The sequence below is a fragment of the Trichechus manatus genome, unplaced genomic scaffold, assembly GCF_000243295.1.
Source record: "Trichechus manatus latirostris isolate Lorelei unplaced genomic scaffold, TriManLat1.0 scaffold00015, whole genome shotgun sequence".
Classification (NCBI taxonomy): domain Eukaryota; kingdom Metazoa; phylum Chordata; class Mammalia; order Sirenia; family Trichechidae; genus Trichechus; species Trichechus manatus.
Genome location: NW_004443951.1, coordinates 10,561,398 through 10,582,470, shown reverse-complemented (window position 1 = coordinate 10,582,470; position 21,073 = coordinate 10,561,398). Strand labels below are relative to the sequence as shown.

The 21,073-nt window shown below is 36.9% G+C and overlaps 1 protein-coding gene across 3 annotated transcripts in view; it reads right to left on the bottom strand.

The window, feature by feature from the left end:
* IPP (intracisternal A particle-promoted polypeptide) overlaps nucleotides 1-20,132 on the bottom strand; it is a 33,972-nt gene extending 13,840 nt beyond the window's left edge. Inside the window, exons 1-6 of one of the 3 annotated variants that reach the window (XM_004371794.2) lie at nucleotides 19,756-20,129; nucleotides 16,112-16,434; nucleotides 11,360-11,791; nucleotides 4,875-5,030; nucleotides 4,193-4,360; nucleotides 853-990 (exon numbers count right to left, since the gene is read on the bottom strand). In XM_004371794.2, the coding sequence (XP_004371851.1) occupies nucleotides 853-990; nucleotides 4,193-4,360; nucleotides 4,875-5,030; nucleotides 11,360-11,791; nucleotides 16,112-16,385 (1,168 nt within the window). In that variant the 5' untranslated portion in view covers nucleotides 16,386-16,434; nucleotides 19,756-20,129. Of the gene's footprint in view, nucleotides 1-852; nucleotides 991-4,192; nucleotides 4,361-4,874; nucleotides 5,031-11,359; nucleotides 11,792-16,111; nucleotides 16,435-19,656; nucleotides 19,679-19,755 lie in introns of those variants that run through there. The other 2 variants (XM_023727113.1, XM_023727114.1) reach the window with 2 other exon arrangements.
* Nucleotides 20,133-21,073: the final 941 nt, after the last annotated feature.

The window sequence follows — 21,073 nt, the reverse complement described above, 5'->3', positions numbered from 1 at the left end:
GGGAATATGATATTTTGCAAAACTACCTTTTGAAACAACTTCTGCATATTCAGAGTGGTTACCTTAACCAAGGCCAACTCTAAGCTTAGTCAAAGTATACTGCCTATTTAGTGTGATTTCAGGGACTCTAAAAGGGGCCTTCATCCACAAGTAGTATTTCCTTAACACACTCCAATTCTTGAAATGGGAAATGTTCTTTCCTACAGTAAGAGGTATCCCACAATAAGAGGTAGAACTTCAATACACAGATACATATGGGAGTGACAAAACACAATGCATTAAATTTACATTGGGGTGCCTGATATCTTTTCCACAATAAGTCTGATAGGAGAAAACACTGGGTTCCACACAGTGAGCTGAAGAAGGCAATGACAAGGAGAAAATAGGGAAAGCTGATTCTAAGTCAAGTTACAATTTTCCCTAGGAAAAACCCTGACTATAACGTTTGTTATACAGATAATTAAAGAAAGTCAATAATTTGCTCAAGATCATTCACTAAATCTGCAATAATGAAAATAATATAGTACAGAAATTCCTTTTGGGTATCTTTAATTTTTTGGTATGTGCTTTCTTATATTAGACATTATTAGGCCACTACACAGAGTAGTAGAAATTTTATATACTTAATTAAAATCATGAGATTTAACTGGCCAGGTAAAGTACTTCACTGACATCTCATATTCACTGAACATCACACATCTTCTAAAAACGTCACGCTTGACTATTTACCTTAGAGATTAAGAATTTACAAAGCTAAAAAGATACAAGTTTCTTATGTGAGGGAAGAAACATCTGTAAAGGAATCAGAATTTAAGTAATATTAGATATCCTTAAATTGAACAGCATAATTACCCAAAGCATAGATAGCCCCATAACACACACACACTCCCAATCCACAGCGGGGGTAATTCATTGAAGCTACAGTTGTCCACTGTTTAGTAACTGGATCATAGCATTCAGTGCAGTCAAAAATCATTGAATCCTTTTCACCTGAGTTAAAGAAAAAGAGACACACATGAGGTTTTTTTTTTAAAAAAAAAAAAAAGCTAATAGACTAGAACTATAATACAATATTCAGTTGCATTCCCTGTTGTCAGAAACTTAACCATTGTCAGTTTTTATACTATTCATTAAAAATCCTTTGACAGCAAACATTATTTTGAATCCACAGCACTGTCATTTATCAAAGACCACTTATAAGGCAAAGGCTCAATTTTCCTATTATCTATTTCTAATACTACCACTCAAACAATCCATGCAATTTTTGAGGATACAATTTGCATTTTAACACATCCATATTTTTTCATGTATTACTTTGGGTAGCTGGCCCTAGTATAATTCGAGTTTGAATGTAATTCTTATCCAGCAACAAACAGAAAATGATTTTTTTTAAAAAGATACCACTTAAAATAGAATTTTAGGACTAAATCTAACCAAAGATTGTGCAAGACCTCTAAGGATAAAATTTATACATTTTAGATCAATTTTTAAATTAAGGAATAAATAAATGAAGACACATGTATCATGTTCATGGATTAGAACAATTACTATTGTAAAGATGATAATTATCTCCAAACTAATTACATAATCATTGCCATCCCAATCAAAATGCAACTTTTTAATGGATTTGATAAATTGATTATAAAATTTATATGGAAATGCAAAGGTCCTAGAATAGCCAACCACTCCCAGAAAAGAATAATAAAGAGAGAGAAACTGCCCTATCAGACACTAAGACTTATAATAAAGCTATAGTAACTAGGATAGGTATATGAAGAGACCACTGTAACAGAAAAGAAATTCTAGGAAGAGATCCACAGATATATAATTACTTGGTATATGACAGAGTTGGCATTACTGAGCACTGGGAAAACTACAGTCTTTTATGCTGGGATAATTGGTTATATATGTAGGCGGAAAATGAAACTGGTTCTCTATTTTGTTATTGTTGTTAGCCCCTGCTGAGTCAGCCCCAACTCATGGCGACCCCGTGCACAACATGAAAGGCTGCCCAGTTCTGTGCCATCATCATGCTCGGTTGCAGATTGGACCATTATGATCCATAGACTTTTCACTAGCTGATTTTCAGAAGTAGATCACCAGACCTTTCTTCCTAGTCCGTCTTAGTCTGGAAGCTCCACTGAAACTAGTTTAGCATCACAGCCACACACATGCCTCCAATGACAGATGGGTGGTGGCTGTGCATGAGGTGCACTGGCCAGGAATCAAACCCGGGTCTCCTGCATGGAAGATGAGAATCCTACCACTGAACCACCAATGCTGCAAGTATTTCATACTATGCTTAAAAACTCAATTCCAGGTGGATTACATATAAGTGTAGTGGCAAAACTATAAAATTTTATAATATAGGTATATATCCTCATGACTTTGTAGTAGGGAAGGATATCTTAAGACACAAAAAAAAAATCACGAAGGGTAGAAAACAATAGATTTGACTACATTAAAATTAAATACATCTGTTTACCAAAAGATAGTATAAAGAAAGTGAAAAATGAATCAGCAGAATAGAAGAAATTTGCAGTGCATATAACTTTATGAAAGACTAGAATCCTGAATGTATACAGAATTCCTACTATGCAAAAGAATTAACAGAGCAGGCATGAGACTGCCTATTCTTAGAAAGGCTTGCTTGCAAGGATGACCCTTGTCTCTAGTCTGGGAACTTGGCTGGTAAACAGTTCCCTACAGTGATAGAAAAATTTCCTTAAGTGATAAGAGTGGCTCATTGTGCCTAAACCATTTGTACAAACAGCATGGTTTATGCTCCATATGTGCTTTCCTTTTGAGAGTCTGGAACTTTGATAAGTGCTAGAAAGAGGACATCCACATGACCAGCTCCCCATAAAAACCTTGGTCACTGAGTCTCTAATGAGCTTCACTGGTAGACAACACATCCCACATGTTACAACTAATTGCTGGAGGAATTAAGCATGTCTTATCTGACTCCACTGGGAGAGGACTCTTGGAAACTTTCGACTGGTTTCCTCTAGACTTCACACCATGTGCCTTTCCCTTTATTGATTTTATTTTGTATTTTTTCTCTCTACTAAATCTTAGCTGTAAATACAACTAAATTCTGAGTCCTGTGAGTCCTTCTAGCAAATCACCAAATTGGGGGTATCCTTGGGGACCCCTGAAACATCTACAAATCAATAATACGATTTTTTTTAATAGGCAAAAGATCTGAAAAGTCACGTCCTCAAAGAAGAAATCAAATGGCCAAAAAAACAATGAAAAGTGCTCAATGTCATTACTTATCACATAAGTGTAATTAAAACCACAATGAGATATCACTACATCCAACAATAAACAAAAATTTTCAAGTTTGGCAATACCAAAAGTTAGCAAAAATGTGGGTAAAGTATAAAATGATGCAACCACTTTGAAAAATAGTTTGGAATTATCTAGTAAAATTGAAGATCTGAATACATTATGACCCAGCGTTCCACTCCTAGGTATACACCATAAGAAGCTTGTTTACAAGGCACCTGTTTATACATACAAGAATTTTTGACGGCACCATTGTTGTTAATAGTAAAAAACTGGAAACATTCCAAATATCTCACAATAATATAACAAATTAATAAATTTTGGTATAGTCCTTGGTATACAACAGGAAACCGTACAGCAATGACTATGTGAGAGAAACAACATGAATAAATCTCAGAAACATAATGTTGGGTGAAAAAGAGCAAGAATGGTTATATAATTCATTTAGATTAAAGAGTTCAAAAATAGGCAAACTTAAGGATATGGCTAAGGAGAGCCTACATAGGTAGTGAAAAGTATAAAGCAACAAAGGGAAATGGTTATCCTAAAAGTTTCTTCAATTATTTATCATGCTGTTGATATATTTATGTACTTTTCCATATGTATTAATGTATTATACTTCACATCTAAAAATTAAAAATCAACATTATAAATTAATATAATCAATAACAATTACATTTACTGAGTAAAAGATACATGCCAGATTAAAAAAAAAAAGTTTAAAAATCGTTCCTGTGGTTTACAGGATCACAACCACCTGGGCAGACCAGAATCAGTCAGCAAACACTACAAAGCTAAATACTGAAATACTTAATGATTCCACTGTTAACTGTACTGGAAGTCCTGAGAAGATAACCATGTTCTGAGACAAATAAGGGAAATAAGACATTTTTATTATTACCTCCAATAGCATAGACCATCCCTCCCAGGACTGCTACTCCCAGCCCGCATCGAGCCTGATGAAGTGAAGACACAGTGGTCCAGTACTGGCTAAACATGTCAAAACGTTCTACACAGCTGAGGGCTCTGCTATCACTCCAGCGTCCCCCCTGCAATCGAGTATATCCACCTGAACAAAGGAAAAAAAGGAAGTACATAGCAAATCCCTTACTGCTAAACATGGGAAATGCTAGTAGTATCTAAACATTCAGTATAAATACTTCACAGTAAGAAATAAATGCTTTAGAGCTGCCATATATATATAAGACACTGTGAACAGTTCAAAAATTTAGAATTTGTTTACCTTTATCTTTTACTAGAATTTAAATTTTTAACTTTTAAAAGCAGTGTTTTAACTTTTAAAGCAGTGTTTCTTTAGTCAGCTGTTAGGTAATAACTGAATAATCTAAGACCCAGAGATTTAGGTCATGGAATAGTAAATGTCAGATAAGCAGTTATTTATTTTTACATGTGCTCACCATAATATATAAACACAATTTCTAAATCTGTAGTCTGCATGTGAAATTACATATGCCTATCTGACACACCTACATATTCTGACATGTATAGTAATAACAAAATATTAAAAAGGCTTTGATTTTGAATATAAAGATAATTCCTATTATTTTTTAAAAGGCTCTCACCTACTGCATACAGGTACTTTCTTGCTTTCTTCCGAGGTCGAAACTTAGATGTCTGCAGAAAACTACAAAACTTGTTCTCTTTGGAAGATTTGCACACTTCACAGTACTCTTTCAAAAGTGCTTGCAATGCAACACGAAGATTAAAATCAGATACTCCTAAGCAATGTTTAAAAGACAATATTTTAAACAATTTTTAAATAATATTGAAAAGACAATGTTTCTATAAAGGTAAGACATATCTAACAATCAAGATATAAAAACTCATCATAAAACGATGTGTTTGTTTCCTATAGTACTAAGTATTATCTTTCTTATTGCTACTAAAGAATATACTTTCCTTAAATCTATCAAAGACTTTTTATTAAGGGTGATGGAAAAATTTGGAAATGGACAGTAGTGATCATTGTACAACATGATGAATGTAATTAATGTCATTCAATTGTACATTTAAAACATGTTCAAATGGCAAACTTTTGTTATATATATACTTAACACAGTAAAAAAAAAAAAGATTGTTTTTAAAAATATGCTTACAATATTCAAGTTGAAGACACATATACAAAGATTTCCAAATAAAGATGGCAAAGTGACATACCAACCCAGGGGCTAGGACGAGAAGGCAGGAGGGGACAGGAAAGCTGATAATGGGGAACCCAAGGTCAAGAAAGGGAGAGTGTTGATGTCGTGGGGTTGGCAACCAATGTCACAAAACAATATGTATATTAATTGTTTAATGAGCAACTAATTTGCTCTATAAACCTTCATCTAAAGCACAATAAAAAATAAAATTTGGAAACATCCCCCCCACCAAAAAAAAGATGACAAAGTGAAATCAGCTAACAGTGAAAAAAATTAAAATAACCAAAAATTCAATAGTTACAACCTAATACCATAAAGGATATATAATTATGTCATAAACTTTTAAAAGTGATAGACAAAGCAAGATACAGAAGATTCTGGTGGGATGAGGACCGTCTCCTAAAAGGGCCTTGAGTATGATTGGGTAAGTTGTACCCTGCTCAAGAGTACCTAGCTGAGAATGAAAATCAACCTGTTTCCACTTGCCAAGCTATTAGGCCTGTCCACTGCCAGGGGGAGAGGAGGCACTATTTTCTAATTTGCACAAAGGTTCTGTATATGCTAGCAAGGGACGGTCTCCTAGCCTTGTCTCTATACCTCAGAAGCAGTATTAAGGAAAGAAGGTCAACTAACAAAATCTTGAGAACTCTCAGTAATAACTAACAATTTGGAGAGAAGTGGAATGAGGAGGTGAAAAGCAGCACTGAAAAAAGTCAAGGACAAAACCATTAAAAGAAAAAGCCCTTACTTAGCACCTTAGTCTCATGGGACAGCTCAGTCAATTGGCACCACAAAGTTCATGCTCTGCATCCTAGTGAGGTAAGTAGCGTTTGGGATCTTAAAAGCTTGCGAGCAGCCATCTAAGATACAACTACTGATCTCTACTCATCAGGAGCAAAAGAGAAACCTAAGTCTTAGGGAAGAAACTAGTCTACAGGGCTAATAGCCTACACAAGCTACTGCTTTATCTACCCTGAGACCAGAAGAACTACATGTTGCCCACCATCGACCATTCTGATCAGGGCCAAAACAAATGGACCCTGATAGAATGGGAGAAAAATGCAGAACAGAACTCAAATGCTTAAAAAGTCCAGACTTACTAGACAGTTGAGACTAGAGGACTCCCTGAGACTATCTATCGCCCTGAAATGCTCTTTAAACCTTGAACTTAAATTACCCCCTGGGGTCACCTTTTAGTGAAATAACAAATTGGCACACAAAATAAAGGATATTAGCCATGAGTACAGTGCTCCAGTGAAAAACCATCTATATGAGACTAAAAGGATAACAATCACTCTAAAGCAAAGATGAGAAGATAAGGGGAAGCAGGGAAACTAGAGTACTGGAAACAGAACAACCAGAACGCAATTAAAGAGAATGTTGACACACTGTGAAAAAATGTAACTAAAGTCACTGAACAATTTGTATAGTAATTGTCCAATGGGAATCTAATTCATTGCGTAAACTTTCACCAAAAACATAATAAAATATTATTTAAAAAAGAAAAAGATCTTAAATAACCTCAGTAACAGTAAAGAGAAATACCAGGGGTTGCCATTTAACAAAGCACAGTTAGCCAAAGTCCACCTAGTGGGATATATCCCTGGCTAGGTTAGGTAAACCCTGATATAAGATCAGTAACAGGATGTGAGAAGAGAGTGATCAAAGTCCAGGTCCCCAAGCAAGGACCTCAGCCCTAGGAGAGCTCTATTATTCCACCACCCTCATGCCTCAGACTAGAGAGAAGGAGTGAGAACACAACACATGGATCTCAAATTTTAAACTGGAGTTACACTAATATAGTTAGCAGTTGCACTAAGGTAGAAAGGGTGTCAAAGAGAATTAGGTCTTATATTATCAGAGCTAACAGGTCTGAACAGAGTTGTCCACGTTAATCATGAACAAAGTATCAAGAAATAGCATTACATCTATTAAAATACATCCCAGGAAAAAAAAAGATAGAAATCAGTCTGGAAGAAAACATATCCAAAACAGAAACAGATTCTTCCCTGTAAGTGCTTCCCACGATAGAATTATTTAAGAATATAAATACCATAAAACAAGAGCTCAAAGACAGAATGAGATGAAAAGGAAACTACACTGCTAAGGACAAAGTGTGAGAACTAAAATCACAGCTTTGCAGATTTAATAAGTAAATTAGAAACAACCAGGAACACAGTAGATCTGACTGAAAATCAAATTAACAATTTAGAGGAAAGATTTGAGAAAACAACTATTTTCAAATACAACAAATACAGAGCAAAAACACAAAATATTATGACATTAGAAGATGATAAATATGAAAGACCAAGAGGATCCAATAAAAGGACTAAAGACTAATGGAGCATTAAAAATATTCAGAAATTTAATACAGGAAAATTTTCCCAAAATGAAAGAAAAACTGAACCTTCAAAATAAAAGGGTGTATATGGTATAGCCTAATGAAGAATGACAAATTTCAACACAAATCACAAATAATGAAAAGGAATTCTTTAGGCATCCAAGCAGAAAAAGCAAGTCATTTAAAAAAAAAAAAAAGAACCAAGCCTTACAAAGTTTGGGTGGGGGATGGATACAGAGGCAAGAGTATAAACATAACTTAATAATACTGTGCCCACTGAAATTGCTATTAAAGTAAAAAAGCAACAGGAAGCAATTCTCAAATGTGAAAGAATTCAGGAAAGACAGTAACTATGAACCTTTCCTGAAGAAAGTACTTGATGATGAAATCCAGCCATAAAAAAAAAGAATTCATAATGAGAAAACCATGGTTAAAGGACTGGGAGAGAGCATCAATTCATTTAAATATGGAGCTAAAACTACAGAACTAGGGGAATAATGACTGCAAAACAACACATAAAGGCTCTAAAAATAAACCTTGACGGGAAGTGAGAAGAAATATAACACGTTAATCACCTTATTTTTCTTAGGAGAGAGTCAATACTGCTTGAAATGGAAACAATTAAAATGAAACTATGATTTCATCTCTTAATGATTTTCATCTTTTGTCCTTAACTCTAGAAGAATCTTTTAGGTGAATATTTCTTGGAATGAAGAAACAATTATCTGAAATTAGTTATTACTTCAGTTTCTTCTTTTGTTAACTTTTAGTGAAATTTAAATGAATTTTTGTATTAAAAACAGTCTATATAGAATGATTCTTATTCTTATAAAAATTTTTTCTGTCCATTCATCCAAACATTCATCCACCCATCACCCATCCTTCTACAAAGAGGTATCTAGAATGATGTTTGCTGTTGTTAGCTGCCATCAAGTCACCCCTGACTCATGGTGACCCAAGGCACAACAGAACAGAATGCTGCCCAGTCCTGTGCCATCCCATGACTGGTTGCAGATTGGACTGGTGTGATCCTTAGGGTTTTCATTGCTGATTTTCGGAAACAGATTACCAAGGCTTTCTTTCTAGTCTGTTTTAGTCTGGAAGTTCTGCTGAAACCTGTTCAGCATCATAGTTACATGCAAGCCTCCACTGACAGATGGGTGGTGGCTGCGTATGTGGTGCATTGGCCAGGAATCAAACCCAGGTCTCCTACATGGGAGGTGAGAATTCTACCACTGAACCACCAATGCTTCATAAAATGTTTACTGAATGTTAATTAAAACTGGTTGTTTCTGAATGGCAGACTTTGAGTGATTTGTTGTTTTCTTTCTTTATACTTCTGGATTAGCCAAACTCTTTATAATAAGCATGTCCCGTTTTTATAAAAATTAAGTCATTCTCTAAAATGCGAAAAATAAATATGGTGTCATATATCTAATAATATTAAATTACCTGAGTTACTCCAGTGGTAAATAAAAAATATATACACTACATAACCAAACACAGAATTGGTTTACTGAGTTTGAGGGCTTAGGACCATAGTCTCAGAGGGCAACTCGGTCAACTGGTCTAACACAGCTCCTAAAGATAATGTTCTACATCTTAGTTTGGTAAGTAGTGTCTGGGGTCTTAAAAGCCTGCGAGTGGCCATCTAAGATACAACTATTGGTCTCTGTGCATCTGGAGCAAAAGAGAAAGAAGGAAACTAAAGACTCAAAGAAGAAACTAGTCTACAGGACTAATAATCTACATGAACCACGGTCTCACCTACCTTGAGACCAGAAGAACAAAATGAAGCCCGGCTACCACTACTGTCGGTTCTGACCAGGGATACAACAGATGGTCCCAGATAGGAGAAAAATGTAGAACAAAGCTCAAATTTCTAAGAAAGACCAGACTTACTGGACCGGTAAAGACAAGAGGAAACACCCGAAACTATCACCCTGAGATACCCTTTAAACTTGAAACTCAAACCACTCCCAGTGCTCACCTATCAGCCAAAAGACAGAGTGGCTCATAAAATAAATAATATCACTTGTGAGTACTCCTCTAAACTATCATCTATATGGGACCTAACAGTCAACATTTACCCTACACCAAAGATGAGAAGGTAAGGGGGGGGAAAGGAAGCTAGATTAATGAAAAAGAGCAACCAGAATGAAAACAATAAGAATGCTGACACATGGTGAAAAGTGTATCCAATGTCACTGAATAATATGTATAGAAATTGTTAAATGAGAACTTAATTGTCTATGTAAATTTTTCCAAATCACAATCAATATATACACACACATCCACACAAACACACATACACAGGAAAAAATACATTTCATATAATAATTTAACCACTTCAATTAAGTCTTTTGTTCCCTCTCTGAATTTTGTGGTAGTCTCATTATTTTTCCACATAAATTGCCCAGCTTTTCTCCAATATAATCAAAAAGTTTCAAAGTTGAAAATTAAAGCTGCCTCTGAAAATCCTCAACTGACTTCTTCCTTGATTCATTGCAGTTTTAGGTGATAACTATTTAGGTGATAACTATTGGGCATGCTGAATAACCAGTGCAAGATTTGAATATTCTAAAACTAAAAAGCTGTAGGAAAACATGCCTTCTTGCTCCTAGCAGAGGAACTTAACTTTACCACTGTGTATCTGCTACACTTGGGAAAAGTCAACTGAACCATGAAAGCCTTTGTTCCATCCCTAAATTCTCAGGATTCATGTAAAAGTGTCTGGATAATTTCTCTCTCCTTGTTGTAGTATTTAAATATATGTATTAATACAAGATATCACCCAGAAAAAGCTACAAAATTCTGTTAACACTGTTAAGAGTACAGAAAAACTAGCAACCCAAAAATAATTCTTTCAAGAATTACATCTCTAATGCTTAATGGTGTATTTAATCGTAGTAAGATCATTTGTAATTCAGTCATACCATAATGCTTCAGTGCATGTCAAGAGTTAAAGCTTTAAATCTTAAAACCAGGTCTAAAGTCATTTTTTTAAATTAAAATATAATTTTTTAAATATAAAGATAAAACTACATTATTGTGAAAAGTTTTTTCAGAAAAAAGTTTAGCATCTAAAGATAATTCAAAGGCTATTCAGAAACTACGATATTGTATCAATATAAAATCCATTTTATAATGAGAGGACTTCTAGGATTTATTGGGTTTTGTTTTTCTTTACAGCACAGGCATTTTCCTCAAATGTTACAGTTCACTGAATTTTTCAGAGTGGGAAGAGGAAATCTTTTACTGAAATAACTGGTACTATGAGCAGTAGCAGTGGTATGTTATTATTATGTCAGTAATTTTATCTACAACACTAATATCTCTTAGTATTAATTTCAAGAAATGTATGTAAGGATTTGATTAAAATAATGGGTAGACATACTGAAAAACTACTGTCCACCCACAAAACACAAAAGTCATATCTTACCTACAATAGTCACTTAATAAATGTCCACTACTGAATTGAAAAATGAAAACAATCACATTTCAAACTGAGAAAAAAAGTTATTGGATAATTAATCAACTATTTAATATGCATCAAAAAACTTACCTTCTGTATACTTTAAAAGCCTCTGAGGAGATAATAAAGGGAATCGAATTGGGTCTAGCACTTCTACCACATGTTTTCTTCTCTTTCCCAGATCTTTCAGAATCCACTGCATTGCAGCTAAGAAGACCTGGTATTCATCCTCAATGCTAAGCTCTTCACTTCGCAAAATTTTGACCAGCTGATCTTTTGTAAGTGCCAGGAACTCTTCCCCACTATGAACCTCCAAAAAATGGACATGAATATAGTTTTCTGTGAATTCCAAAAGATCATGGCAGGCAATTTGCTCAGAGAACTGAAAGATCCCAATGCAGTTCAGTGGATCAATTTGTCCTTTCAGAAATTCACAGCAAAGATTAACAACTTCAGTCAACTGCAGCATGTCTGCTGCAACAATCAACTCCTGGACATTATTCACACCTATATTCACTATACCTAGGGAAACAGGGAGACAAAATAGCCATTAAAATAAAAACAAATATTCAGCTTAGCATATTCAAAAAGCATTATACTTCATTCCACTGATAGCTTAATATTTGTTAAGTAAAAAGGCAACAAAGGATTTGTGGAAAGGGCACCAGCTTAATGATAACAATACCTAACATTTATGAAACATTTACAATGAAACAGACACAGTATTAATTGTTTTATACACTCATGTAACCTTCACTACAACCCCATAAGGCAGGTACTATTATTATTATTTTTGTATTAAGGAGACAGAATCAGAAAGTTTAAGTAACTTGTCCCTAAGAAATACAGTTAAGCAACTTGCAAGGTAGGAATTAGTATCAAAGTCCATGCTTTTAACATAGGGTCGCTATGAGTTGGAATCAACTTGGCATCAGTGGGTTTGGGTTTTACATGCATCTAACAAACATTTATTGAGGATCTGGGGAGAGTTAAGACATGGTCCCTATCTTCAGTTATTATAAAGTATCATACAAATGTTAGCATATAATATTAGGTATAATCAAGAGTCTACAAAACATGAGAGGTTATTAAATATTTAACATTTAAGTAACTATATATACTGCTTTCTTTCCAAAGGACTTTGTTGTTGTGTACCATAGAGACCCCATGAGACAGAATGGAACTGCCTCATACGGTTTTCTAGACTGTAATCTTTATGGGAGCAGATCACCAAGTCTTTCTCCCAAGGAGTGACTGGGTAGGTTAGAACCATCAACCTTTCAGTTAGCAGCAGAGCGCTTAATCATTGCGCCACCAGGGCTCCTTCCAAAGGGCTTTACTTTCATATATTTATATAATGACTTTGGGAGGACATCAAATAGCCAATTATACTTACAAGGAGAAAAAACAACAACACTATAATTCTCCTACTTAGTAAGGATAAACTCTCCATTCAGTCTTATACTGAGATGATTTACTTGAATGAAATGAGAATTGCCCACAAATCTGGAGAAGAGCATGGCTTCTGAAATAATGGAGCTGACTGACTGCTAATGGATAATGCCAAGAGAGTAATTATTTATTTCTTGAGAGTTATAAAAAGAATGTCCTACACCTCAATAGGGCTTGATAGTTTACAAAGCACTTTTACATTTATTAAAAAAGGTTATCTCATTTAACCTTCAAATGAATTATAAAGTGCTACAATCCCTACTTTATAAGTGAAAGAAATGAGGCTCACACGAGCTGTTTTCTAAGTACCTAATCTGCAATACCCATAAAACCCTGTGAAGGCAGAGGCCATGTCTGTCTGGTTTATATCACATCCCAGTGCCTAGCTCAAAGAAACCAGTTCAATAAAAAAATACTTGTGGAAAGAATGAATGATTGACTAAAGCTAAATGATATGCATCATATCACACAGCTAATTAGTGGCAGAGCTAGATCTCAAACCCAGGTCGATTTTATTCCAAGCATATAAAAACCTAAAGTGAGAAATATACTATTTAAGACCTATTAGAATTGTGAATGATTAATAATGAATACAGTGTATGTTGTTGTTTGTTGTTGGGTGCCGTCAAGTCTTTTCCTACTCAGAGTGACCCCATGTCACAGAGTAGAAGTGCCCCATAGGGTTTTCTTGGCTGTAATCTTTACGGAAGCAGATTGCCAGGTCTTTCTCCGGAGGAGCCGCCGAGTGGGTTGGAACCGCTGGGTTGGAACCGCCACTCTTCAGTAAGCAGCTGAGAGCTTAACTGTTGCACCGCTACGGTTCCTTAAAAAATGTATACCCAAGTCCAAATAAGAGACAAGTAGAACAGGCTTTGCTTCCTCCCACACCTTCAAAAAGTAAATGCTATTTACAATGAAAATCAAAGAACGTATTTTTAAAGAACTAAAAAGACTACAAAGTTCCCTGTTCAATAAATACCCAATATTCATTCTCCTTTCATTCTTACAAACATATCGTGATTTTGTTGTGGGTAGCAACTGTGCCCTGCTGAAAATTACATGTCTCAGCCTCTCTTGAAGGTAAGAGGTGAACTTCTGACTGACTTTGGACAACAGGGATATGAGCAGTAGTTGTTGGGTGGGGCTACCAGAAAAGCTTAAAAAGAGGATAGACTCAGCTGGCAGGCCCTTTTGCCTCTCCCCCTTCCTCAGTCCACTGGCTGGAGCTCAGTGATCCTAAGATTAGAAGTTACACGTTATAGATGGTAGAGCAAAATGCTGGAAGAATATTGGGACACTAAAGTGGTGCAAATGGTTTATGTGTTCAGCTGCTAACCGAAAGGTTCTAGCTCACCCAGAATCACCTCTGAAGAAACCTCTGGCAATCTACTTCCAAAAAATCAGCCATTGTAAACCCTATGGAGCACAGTTCTACTCTGACATACATGGGGTTGCCCTGAGTTGGAATCAACTTGATAGCAACTGATTAATGACATATGAAGCCACCATACCAGCCTCCGAATGCCTACTATAGGTTCATTTTTGTGGAAAAATAAATACCAACCAAATGCTGGTCTTAACCATTATACCAAGTTTAGCCTTAAAAGTCTATTCTCTACCATGTTATTTTCCTCCAGATCTGCTGAGTAGCTTTTATTTCTCTGGGTTTTATCTTTCATTTCTTTGATAGAAGTTCTGATCACCAGTAATGGGGTTATGATGCCATGAACATTCTTTCACTAAGTATCTCTTGTTGCTACTATCAGACAACACAGGCAGAATAGAAAACTTGTGATATTTTTTCTATTTTTTATGTAGTTCAATACTCCATGGATTAATCTGTATTAATTTATATTTGCAAATAAGAGAAGCAAGGGCAGTTATGAAGCAGTTTAATCACCTCAATGAGGTCAAGGGGTTAGTTTATACATAAGCCAATACAAAGAGCTGCATTGCTTTCTGTAGATAAAAGACTATCATTTTTATAATCCCCAAATTAAGAGCTATCACTTTTCTGAAATTTTCCAAAAAGGAATATGTAACAGTATAAAGAAAAAAAATCACCTTTTGTCATTTTCCAGGCTTAAATACCATTTACTTAAAAAAACAATGCTTTATAAGGCCACAAAATTATCTTAATTAGTTCCCATCACGCAGTCCCTTAAGGAGAGCATGGTATATTCTCAAAGCTAGACCAAATAAACAGTCCTTGTTTTCAAACGTTTTTTCTGACTGTAAGAGTAATATATACTCACTGTAGAAAAAAAATTTAAGGCAGAAAAATATAAAAATGCAAATCACACATTCTTCCATACACAAAGATACCCAGTATTAACACTTTAGTGTATTTCTTTAGTGTATTGCCAGTATTTATGTGCATTTCTTATGTCATTAAAACTGTCTAAAACATTTTAAAAATAAAAGTTTTCATTTAAATGATACATGCTGATTATAAATATTCTGGGGGAAAAAAACAGAAAAAGAGGGAAGAAACAAGAATCTTCCATAAGTCTATCACCTACAGATAAACACTGTCAACATGCCAGTTTATCTCCCATACACATATATACACAAATGATTTTTTTGTTTTTCACAAAGTAGGGACACTTACATTCTGATTTTTTCATTTAATATATTATAAACATTCTTCATGAAAGAATATGTATGCTTTAAATCATTTGCAAGATCTAAATAATATCCCATTATATATATGTGCTCCATAACCTACTGTGGAAATAATTACTGTATTCAATTATATACTATATACATACATATAATACATGTATAGTATATATTGTGATAAATAATGTTACAATAAATATCCTGGTACATAAATATTTACCTATGTCTCTAATTAATTCTTTAGGATTCCTAGAAAAGGAATACTGGGTCAAAAGATAACTTTTGAAAGGCTCATAACATATTACCAAATTATTCTCCATATAAGTTATTTTTGTTGTTGCTGCTGTTAGCTACCGTTGAGTCAGCCCCCGACTCACAGCGACCCATGCATAAAGGAAAGAAACGCTGCCCAGTCCTCTGTCATCCCCATGATCAGTGGCAGATCGGACCATTGTGATCCATAGGGTTTTCAATGGCTGATTTTCAGAAGTAGATTGCCAGGCCTTTCTTCCTAGTCAGTCTGGAAGCTCTGCTGAAACCTGTTCAGCATCATAGCCACACGCAAGCCTCCACTGAGAGACAGGTGGTGGTTGTACGTGAGGTGCACTGGCTGTGAAACAAACTGGATCTCCCACATGGAAGGAGAGAATTCTACCACTGAACCATCACCGCCCCCTTCCATATAAGTTAGATCAATTTATATTCCAATAGCAGTGCATGAGCGATTGCATCATTCTTTATTCAAAGCAACAGGCTCACTTAACATACCTGTGTAAATGAAATCTAGAAGTATACGAAAGATTCTAGCTTCAATTCCTAGAATCTGTACAGTATCTTTTAAGGACTCTTTCATTCCTCCAGTGAACAAAGCTTCAAAGTAGGGACTACTGGCAGCCAAAACCAGCCGATGAACGTTAAAAGTTTCCTTCCCAACTTGTAGCTGCACATCACAGAAATGCTGCCCATTCCTCATTCTGTTGATCTGAGCCATGATGAATTGGGCATGTTTATCTGATGTAAAAGGACTATCCTCATTAGCCATGATGATGATATATCAGTTAAAAGAACTGTTGCCCATAATCTGCCCCACCCTGAAAAAGAAAATACAAGGAAATCAAGCAACATATTTTTGTGTTTAACATGTCTTCCATTCATACACATATGAAACATTCCCTACCCTCAAGGGAGTTTACTATCTACTCAGTGACATAAAACACTCATTAAACAAGTAAGGACTAAACTGTGTGGTACTATTTCTAATATGGTTTCAGAGAAGGGACTAAATAGTGCAGGCTAAAATCATTGGGGAAAACGTCACAGAGAAAAAAATGGGACTTGACTGGGCACTGAAAGATCAATAGTATCAAGGTATAAGGAGAGGGCATAAGCCCTTCTGGGTGGAGTAAAGAAAATGAGAAAAGACATAAAGGAAGAAAAAATGTTTTGTACATTGCAGTAAGGAAGCATATACCACAGCCAGAATGAACTTTTAAAAAGCAATTGTGTAGGTATATACCCTAAAGAATTGAAAGCAGGGACTCAAACAGATACTTGTACACTGCAGCATTATTCACAATCGCCAATAAGTAGAAACAACCCAAATGTCCATTAACAGATAAATGGATACGTTAAATGTGGTGCATACACACACTGGAATATTATTCAGCCATAAAAAGAAATGAAGTTCTGATACATGCTACAACATGGATGAACCTTTAAAACATTAAGTGAAATAAGCCAGACACAAAAGGACAAATATTATATAATCCCATATATATGGAATGAAATATCCATAATAGGCAAATGCATAGAAATAAAAGGTAGGTTAGTGTTTACCAGGGGATTGGGGGAGGGAGTTATTGCTTAATGGGTACAGAGTTTCTGTTTTGGGTGATGAAAAAGTTTTGGAAATAAACAGTGGTGATGGTTGCAAAACATAAAGTATGCATGCAAAAAAAAAAAAGGCCACTGTGATCAGTCCAGCTGTCTGCTTAAAATCCTTCAATGGCTTCCATTAGCACCCAAAGCCCTTCAAATCTCACCCCTAACTACCTATCCAGTTACATCTCCTATATTCCTCTTTGAACTTAACACTCCAGCAAAAGCTAGCAATTTGCATTTCTCTAAAAGTATCTCTTTCATCCAACCCTTCCTCACCTTTTCCATCTGAATCTTCATTACATTTTAAGACTGTTCAACTATAATTTCCTTTAGGAACCCTTTCCTGTCATTCTCTCCTCTGGATTTGGTGCTCTTCCTATGCTTACTTATAGTACCTATACTATAGCCCACATCACACTCTACCTTGTCAGACACCCTACTGCCCCACTGGCTACACATATACAGACATATGCGCGCACGCATACGCATACACACACACACACACACACACACACACACACTCTGAAACTCCTTGAAAGACAGTCTCTTAAGGACAGGGACTATCTTTCCTGTCTGTAGCAACCATACCTAACATACATTAGGTCTTCAAAAGTTTGTAAAATGAATAAGTACAGTAAGAAATTACAGTAACAGCTTAGGTTGTGTTTTTTTAAGCTGTTACCTTTTCCATATATTATGTTCATTGTAATTCTCACAATAACTAAGAGGCAGGAAGAAAAGATATTATCATAAATGGGAGATAAGGAAGCTGAAGTTTCCCCAAGGATAGTGTTACTATAATGACTGTCTCAGTATTTGAATCCAGGTCTTCTTACTCTAAATCCAGGGTTTTTTTTCCCACCATATCACACTGCATAGGAATTATTAGGCAAGCTTATAGAGAAAGGGCCTTAAAACCCAAGTACAGCAATTTGGACATGAGACTTTACAGGTTCATGACAAGTAAATATGACAACAGCCATGTTTCAGAACTGTTATGCAGGCTTTCAGGAAAATGAGCTAAGAAGTAATCAAGTCCTAGAAAACAGCCTTACAGCTTCAGTAATGAGAACCAAAAGGACAAATCCAAGTTATCTTTTGAATAAAGAAACCATGAGATTTGTAATTAGAAGACATATGGAGATGAAGCACAGGGGGACTCTAAGATGACTAAGGTTTTATACTTTAGGCATAAGGACAACTGATAGTAAGACTGACAGAAACGGTGTGGGCTGATGTTAGAAAAAAATGGCTAAGTTTATACATTCCAAGTCAAATTTATCAAAATTAAAATATATAAGCTGATTATCATGACTATCTAGGAATTAACTTATTGAAAAATTTGATTGAGAGGTTCTATAATATGTTGACATCTACTTAATGTCAACATATTACATTTAACTGGCACATTAAAGCAGAGTGTGTTTCTACATAAAAATTTGACCTGCAGCTATTATTAAACATGACATGGCTGTCAGACTTTTTTGTGTTTTAGATTTCTCCCTGTCAGCAGATTTTGGACCCCAGTGGTGACTGTTTAATTACAGCGTACCTCGTCTGTTCCCAACTTCAAGGCACCGCACCAAGCATAGCCACTGGGCTAAAATAGTGATTCCTACTACAAGAGTTTACTAAATATCCACTCTGGTAGCAGACACTCAGCAGAAATCCTAATCTGCTGAGATGCTTCTCAGTAACTGCTACTATCCCACTGCCAGTGGAGTACGTCATTCCATCGGGCCCATATTTCCAAAGGTAAAAAACCCAATTCTGAGACATCACATAGGGATGTATGGGGCCTGCCTCAAAGGATTTCAAAGGCAGATTATTAGGAAATGATAGGGACACCCAAATGAAGTAAAAAGGACATGTCTGGTGGCTGTGAACCTAGTGACGAGGAGCATCGGGAAGGTGCTTCAGCAAAGGGTGTCTGAAAGAATCCCAAGATGAACGTCAAAAGAACGAGGTTCTTTGCGCTTGAACTAGAGAGTGGACTTGGAGCGCTAGCCCTAAGCTGCTGGACACTAAACCCGTTGCCGTCCAGTCGATTCCGACTCATAGTGAGTCTACAGGACAGAGTAGAATAGGGTGCCCCATAGGGTTTCCAAGGAGCTGCTGATGGATTCGAACTGCAGACCTTTTGGTTAGGCAGCCGAACGCTTAACCACTGTGCCATCAGAGCTGCGACCCTGGGGGCGGTAAGACATACCAACGCTATCTAAACGGCGGGTCTGGCATCTCAGACAGCTGAGGGGACAACAGACAGGCCAGCGGCGCCCCCTCCGGATTCCCCAGTGGGGGCGGGCAGAGGAGATACAGGTACTGTCCGGACCAGGCGAAGCCTCCAAAAAGGCGAAAACGCTTTGAGACTAGCAAGGAAAGGCCTGAGGCGGCAGGAAGAAAGGCGGGGAGAAAACCGGCTCCAGAGGCACCTCTCACTCTCCGCGTCAGGGGTCCCGAGAGCCTGAGAGGGTCGAAGAGGAAGTTCCCAACCCCGTCGTAGACGCGCCCGGGACTCAGGCCCTTCTTACCCGCCGCTTCCCTTTCCCGCTGGCGCCGGCTCAGCCTCTGCGCGCGCAGTCGGACCAGCAGGCGCGGTGGGGGCGGGGAAGACGGGTCGGGAGGTGACTCGGCGATGCGATCCTCCGATGGAGGGCTGGAGGAGAAGCTGGGCGTGGGGAAAGATGCCTTTCGCCCTTGCGCACCACTGGCTGCTGTCTTCGACTGCGCGTGCGCAGTGTTCTCCGGTTCGCCCATAGCGGGACCTGCTGGTGACTCTTGGTGCTACATTTCTGTAGCCTAGGGCTTTTGGTTGATTCCCCACCGGCGAGCAGCCCAGCTGTAAGCCCACGCTCCTGCTTGCTGGGACGTTCCAGCTCACCGTTTCCACTCTGCCCAAACTCCCTCCATTCACGTGTCGTCCCGGAAGCCAGCGGACCTCAGTGTCGAGGAGATAACAGAGACGAGCAACGGGCACGGTGCTTCTCTGCCGTCTTTACCATTCACCCTGATCATTTTTTGAGTCTGCGTAACTGAGCCCGGCACTGTGAGTGGATGCCTATATTGAAGGGAAGGAAGAATGTGCAGTTTTTTTTTCTCTGCTGAACTTTACAATGTGTCAATGCATTAGTGGCTTTCAAACTTTTTTGATACCAGTCCACAGTGGACAAAAGCATTTTACACCAAAACCGATACCACATTCCTGTGTATATAGGTTAGTATATCTGAAACAAAATTTTCACAAAACTATGTTTACATTTACTACCAGAAATGCACTAAATTTCTATTTATTCTTTTCTTTCTCATTACCAAAAAAAAAAGAAACAAAAAAACCTTTCAGGGACCCATTGTCAGAAAAAATCATCAAAGACTTGGAAATGGGCAAAAGAAATTACTGAGCGTCCTTAAACTGTAATGCTGGGCGTTATCTAGCAGACATTCCAAGGAGTATTCGATTCTACAGGACCTTCTATTGACTAGGCTATTTTACAAGAAAACTGATAGTATTTAAAATAATTATTGTCCATTGAAATGCAAATGAATTTTACCCAATAGAGATACAATTGATTTCCACCTTGAACCTGTATCAGTCAGGGTTCTCCCCAGAAACAGAATCAATAGTGTGTGATTGTGTGTGTGTGTGTCTGAGTGTGATTTATTTTAAGGAATTGTCTCACACCATTGTGGGGGCTGGCAAGTCTGAAATCTGCAGGGCAGGCTGTTAGGCTGGAAACTTGGCAGGAGTTGACACTATAGTCTTGAAGCAGAATTGCTGCAATCTTAAGGCAGAATTTCTTCTCTGGGATACCTTAGTTTTTGCTGTTAATGCCTTCAACTGATTGGATGAGG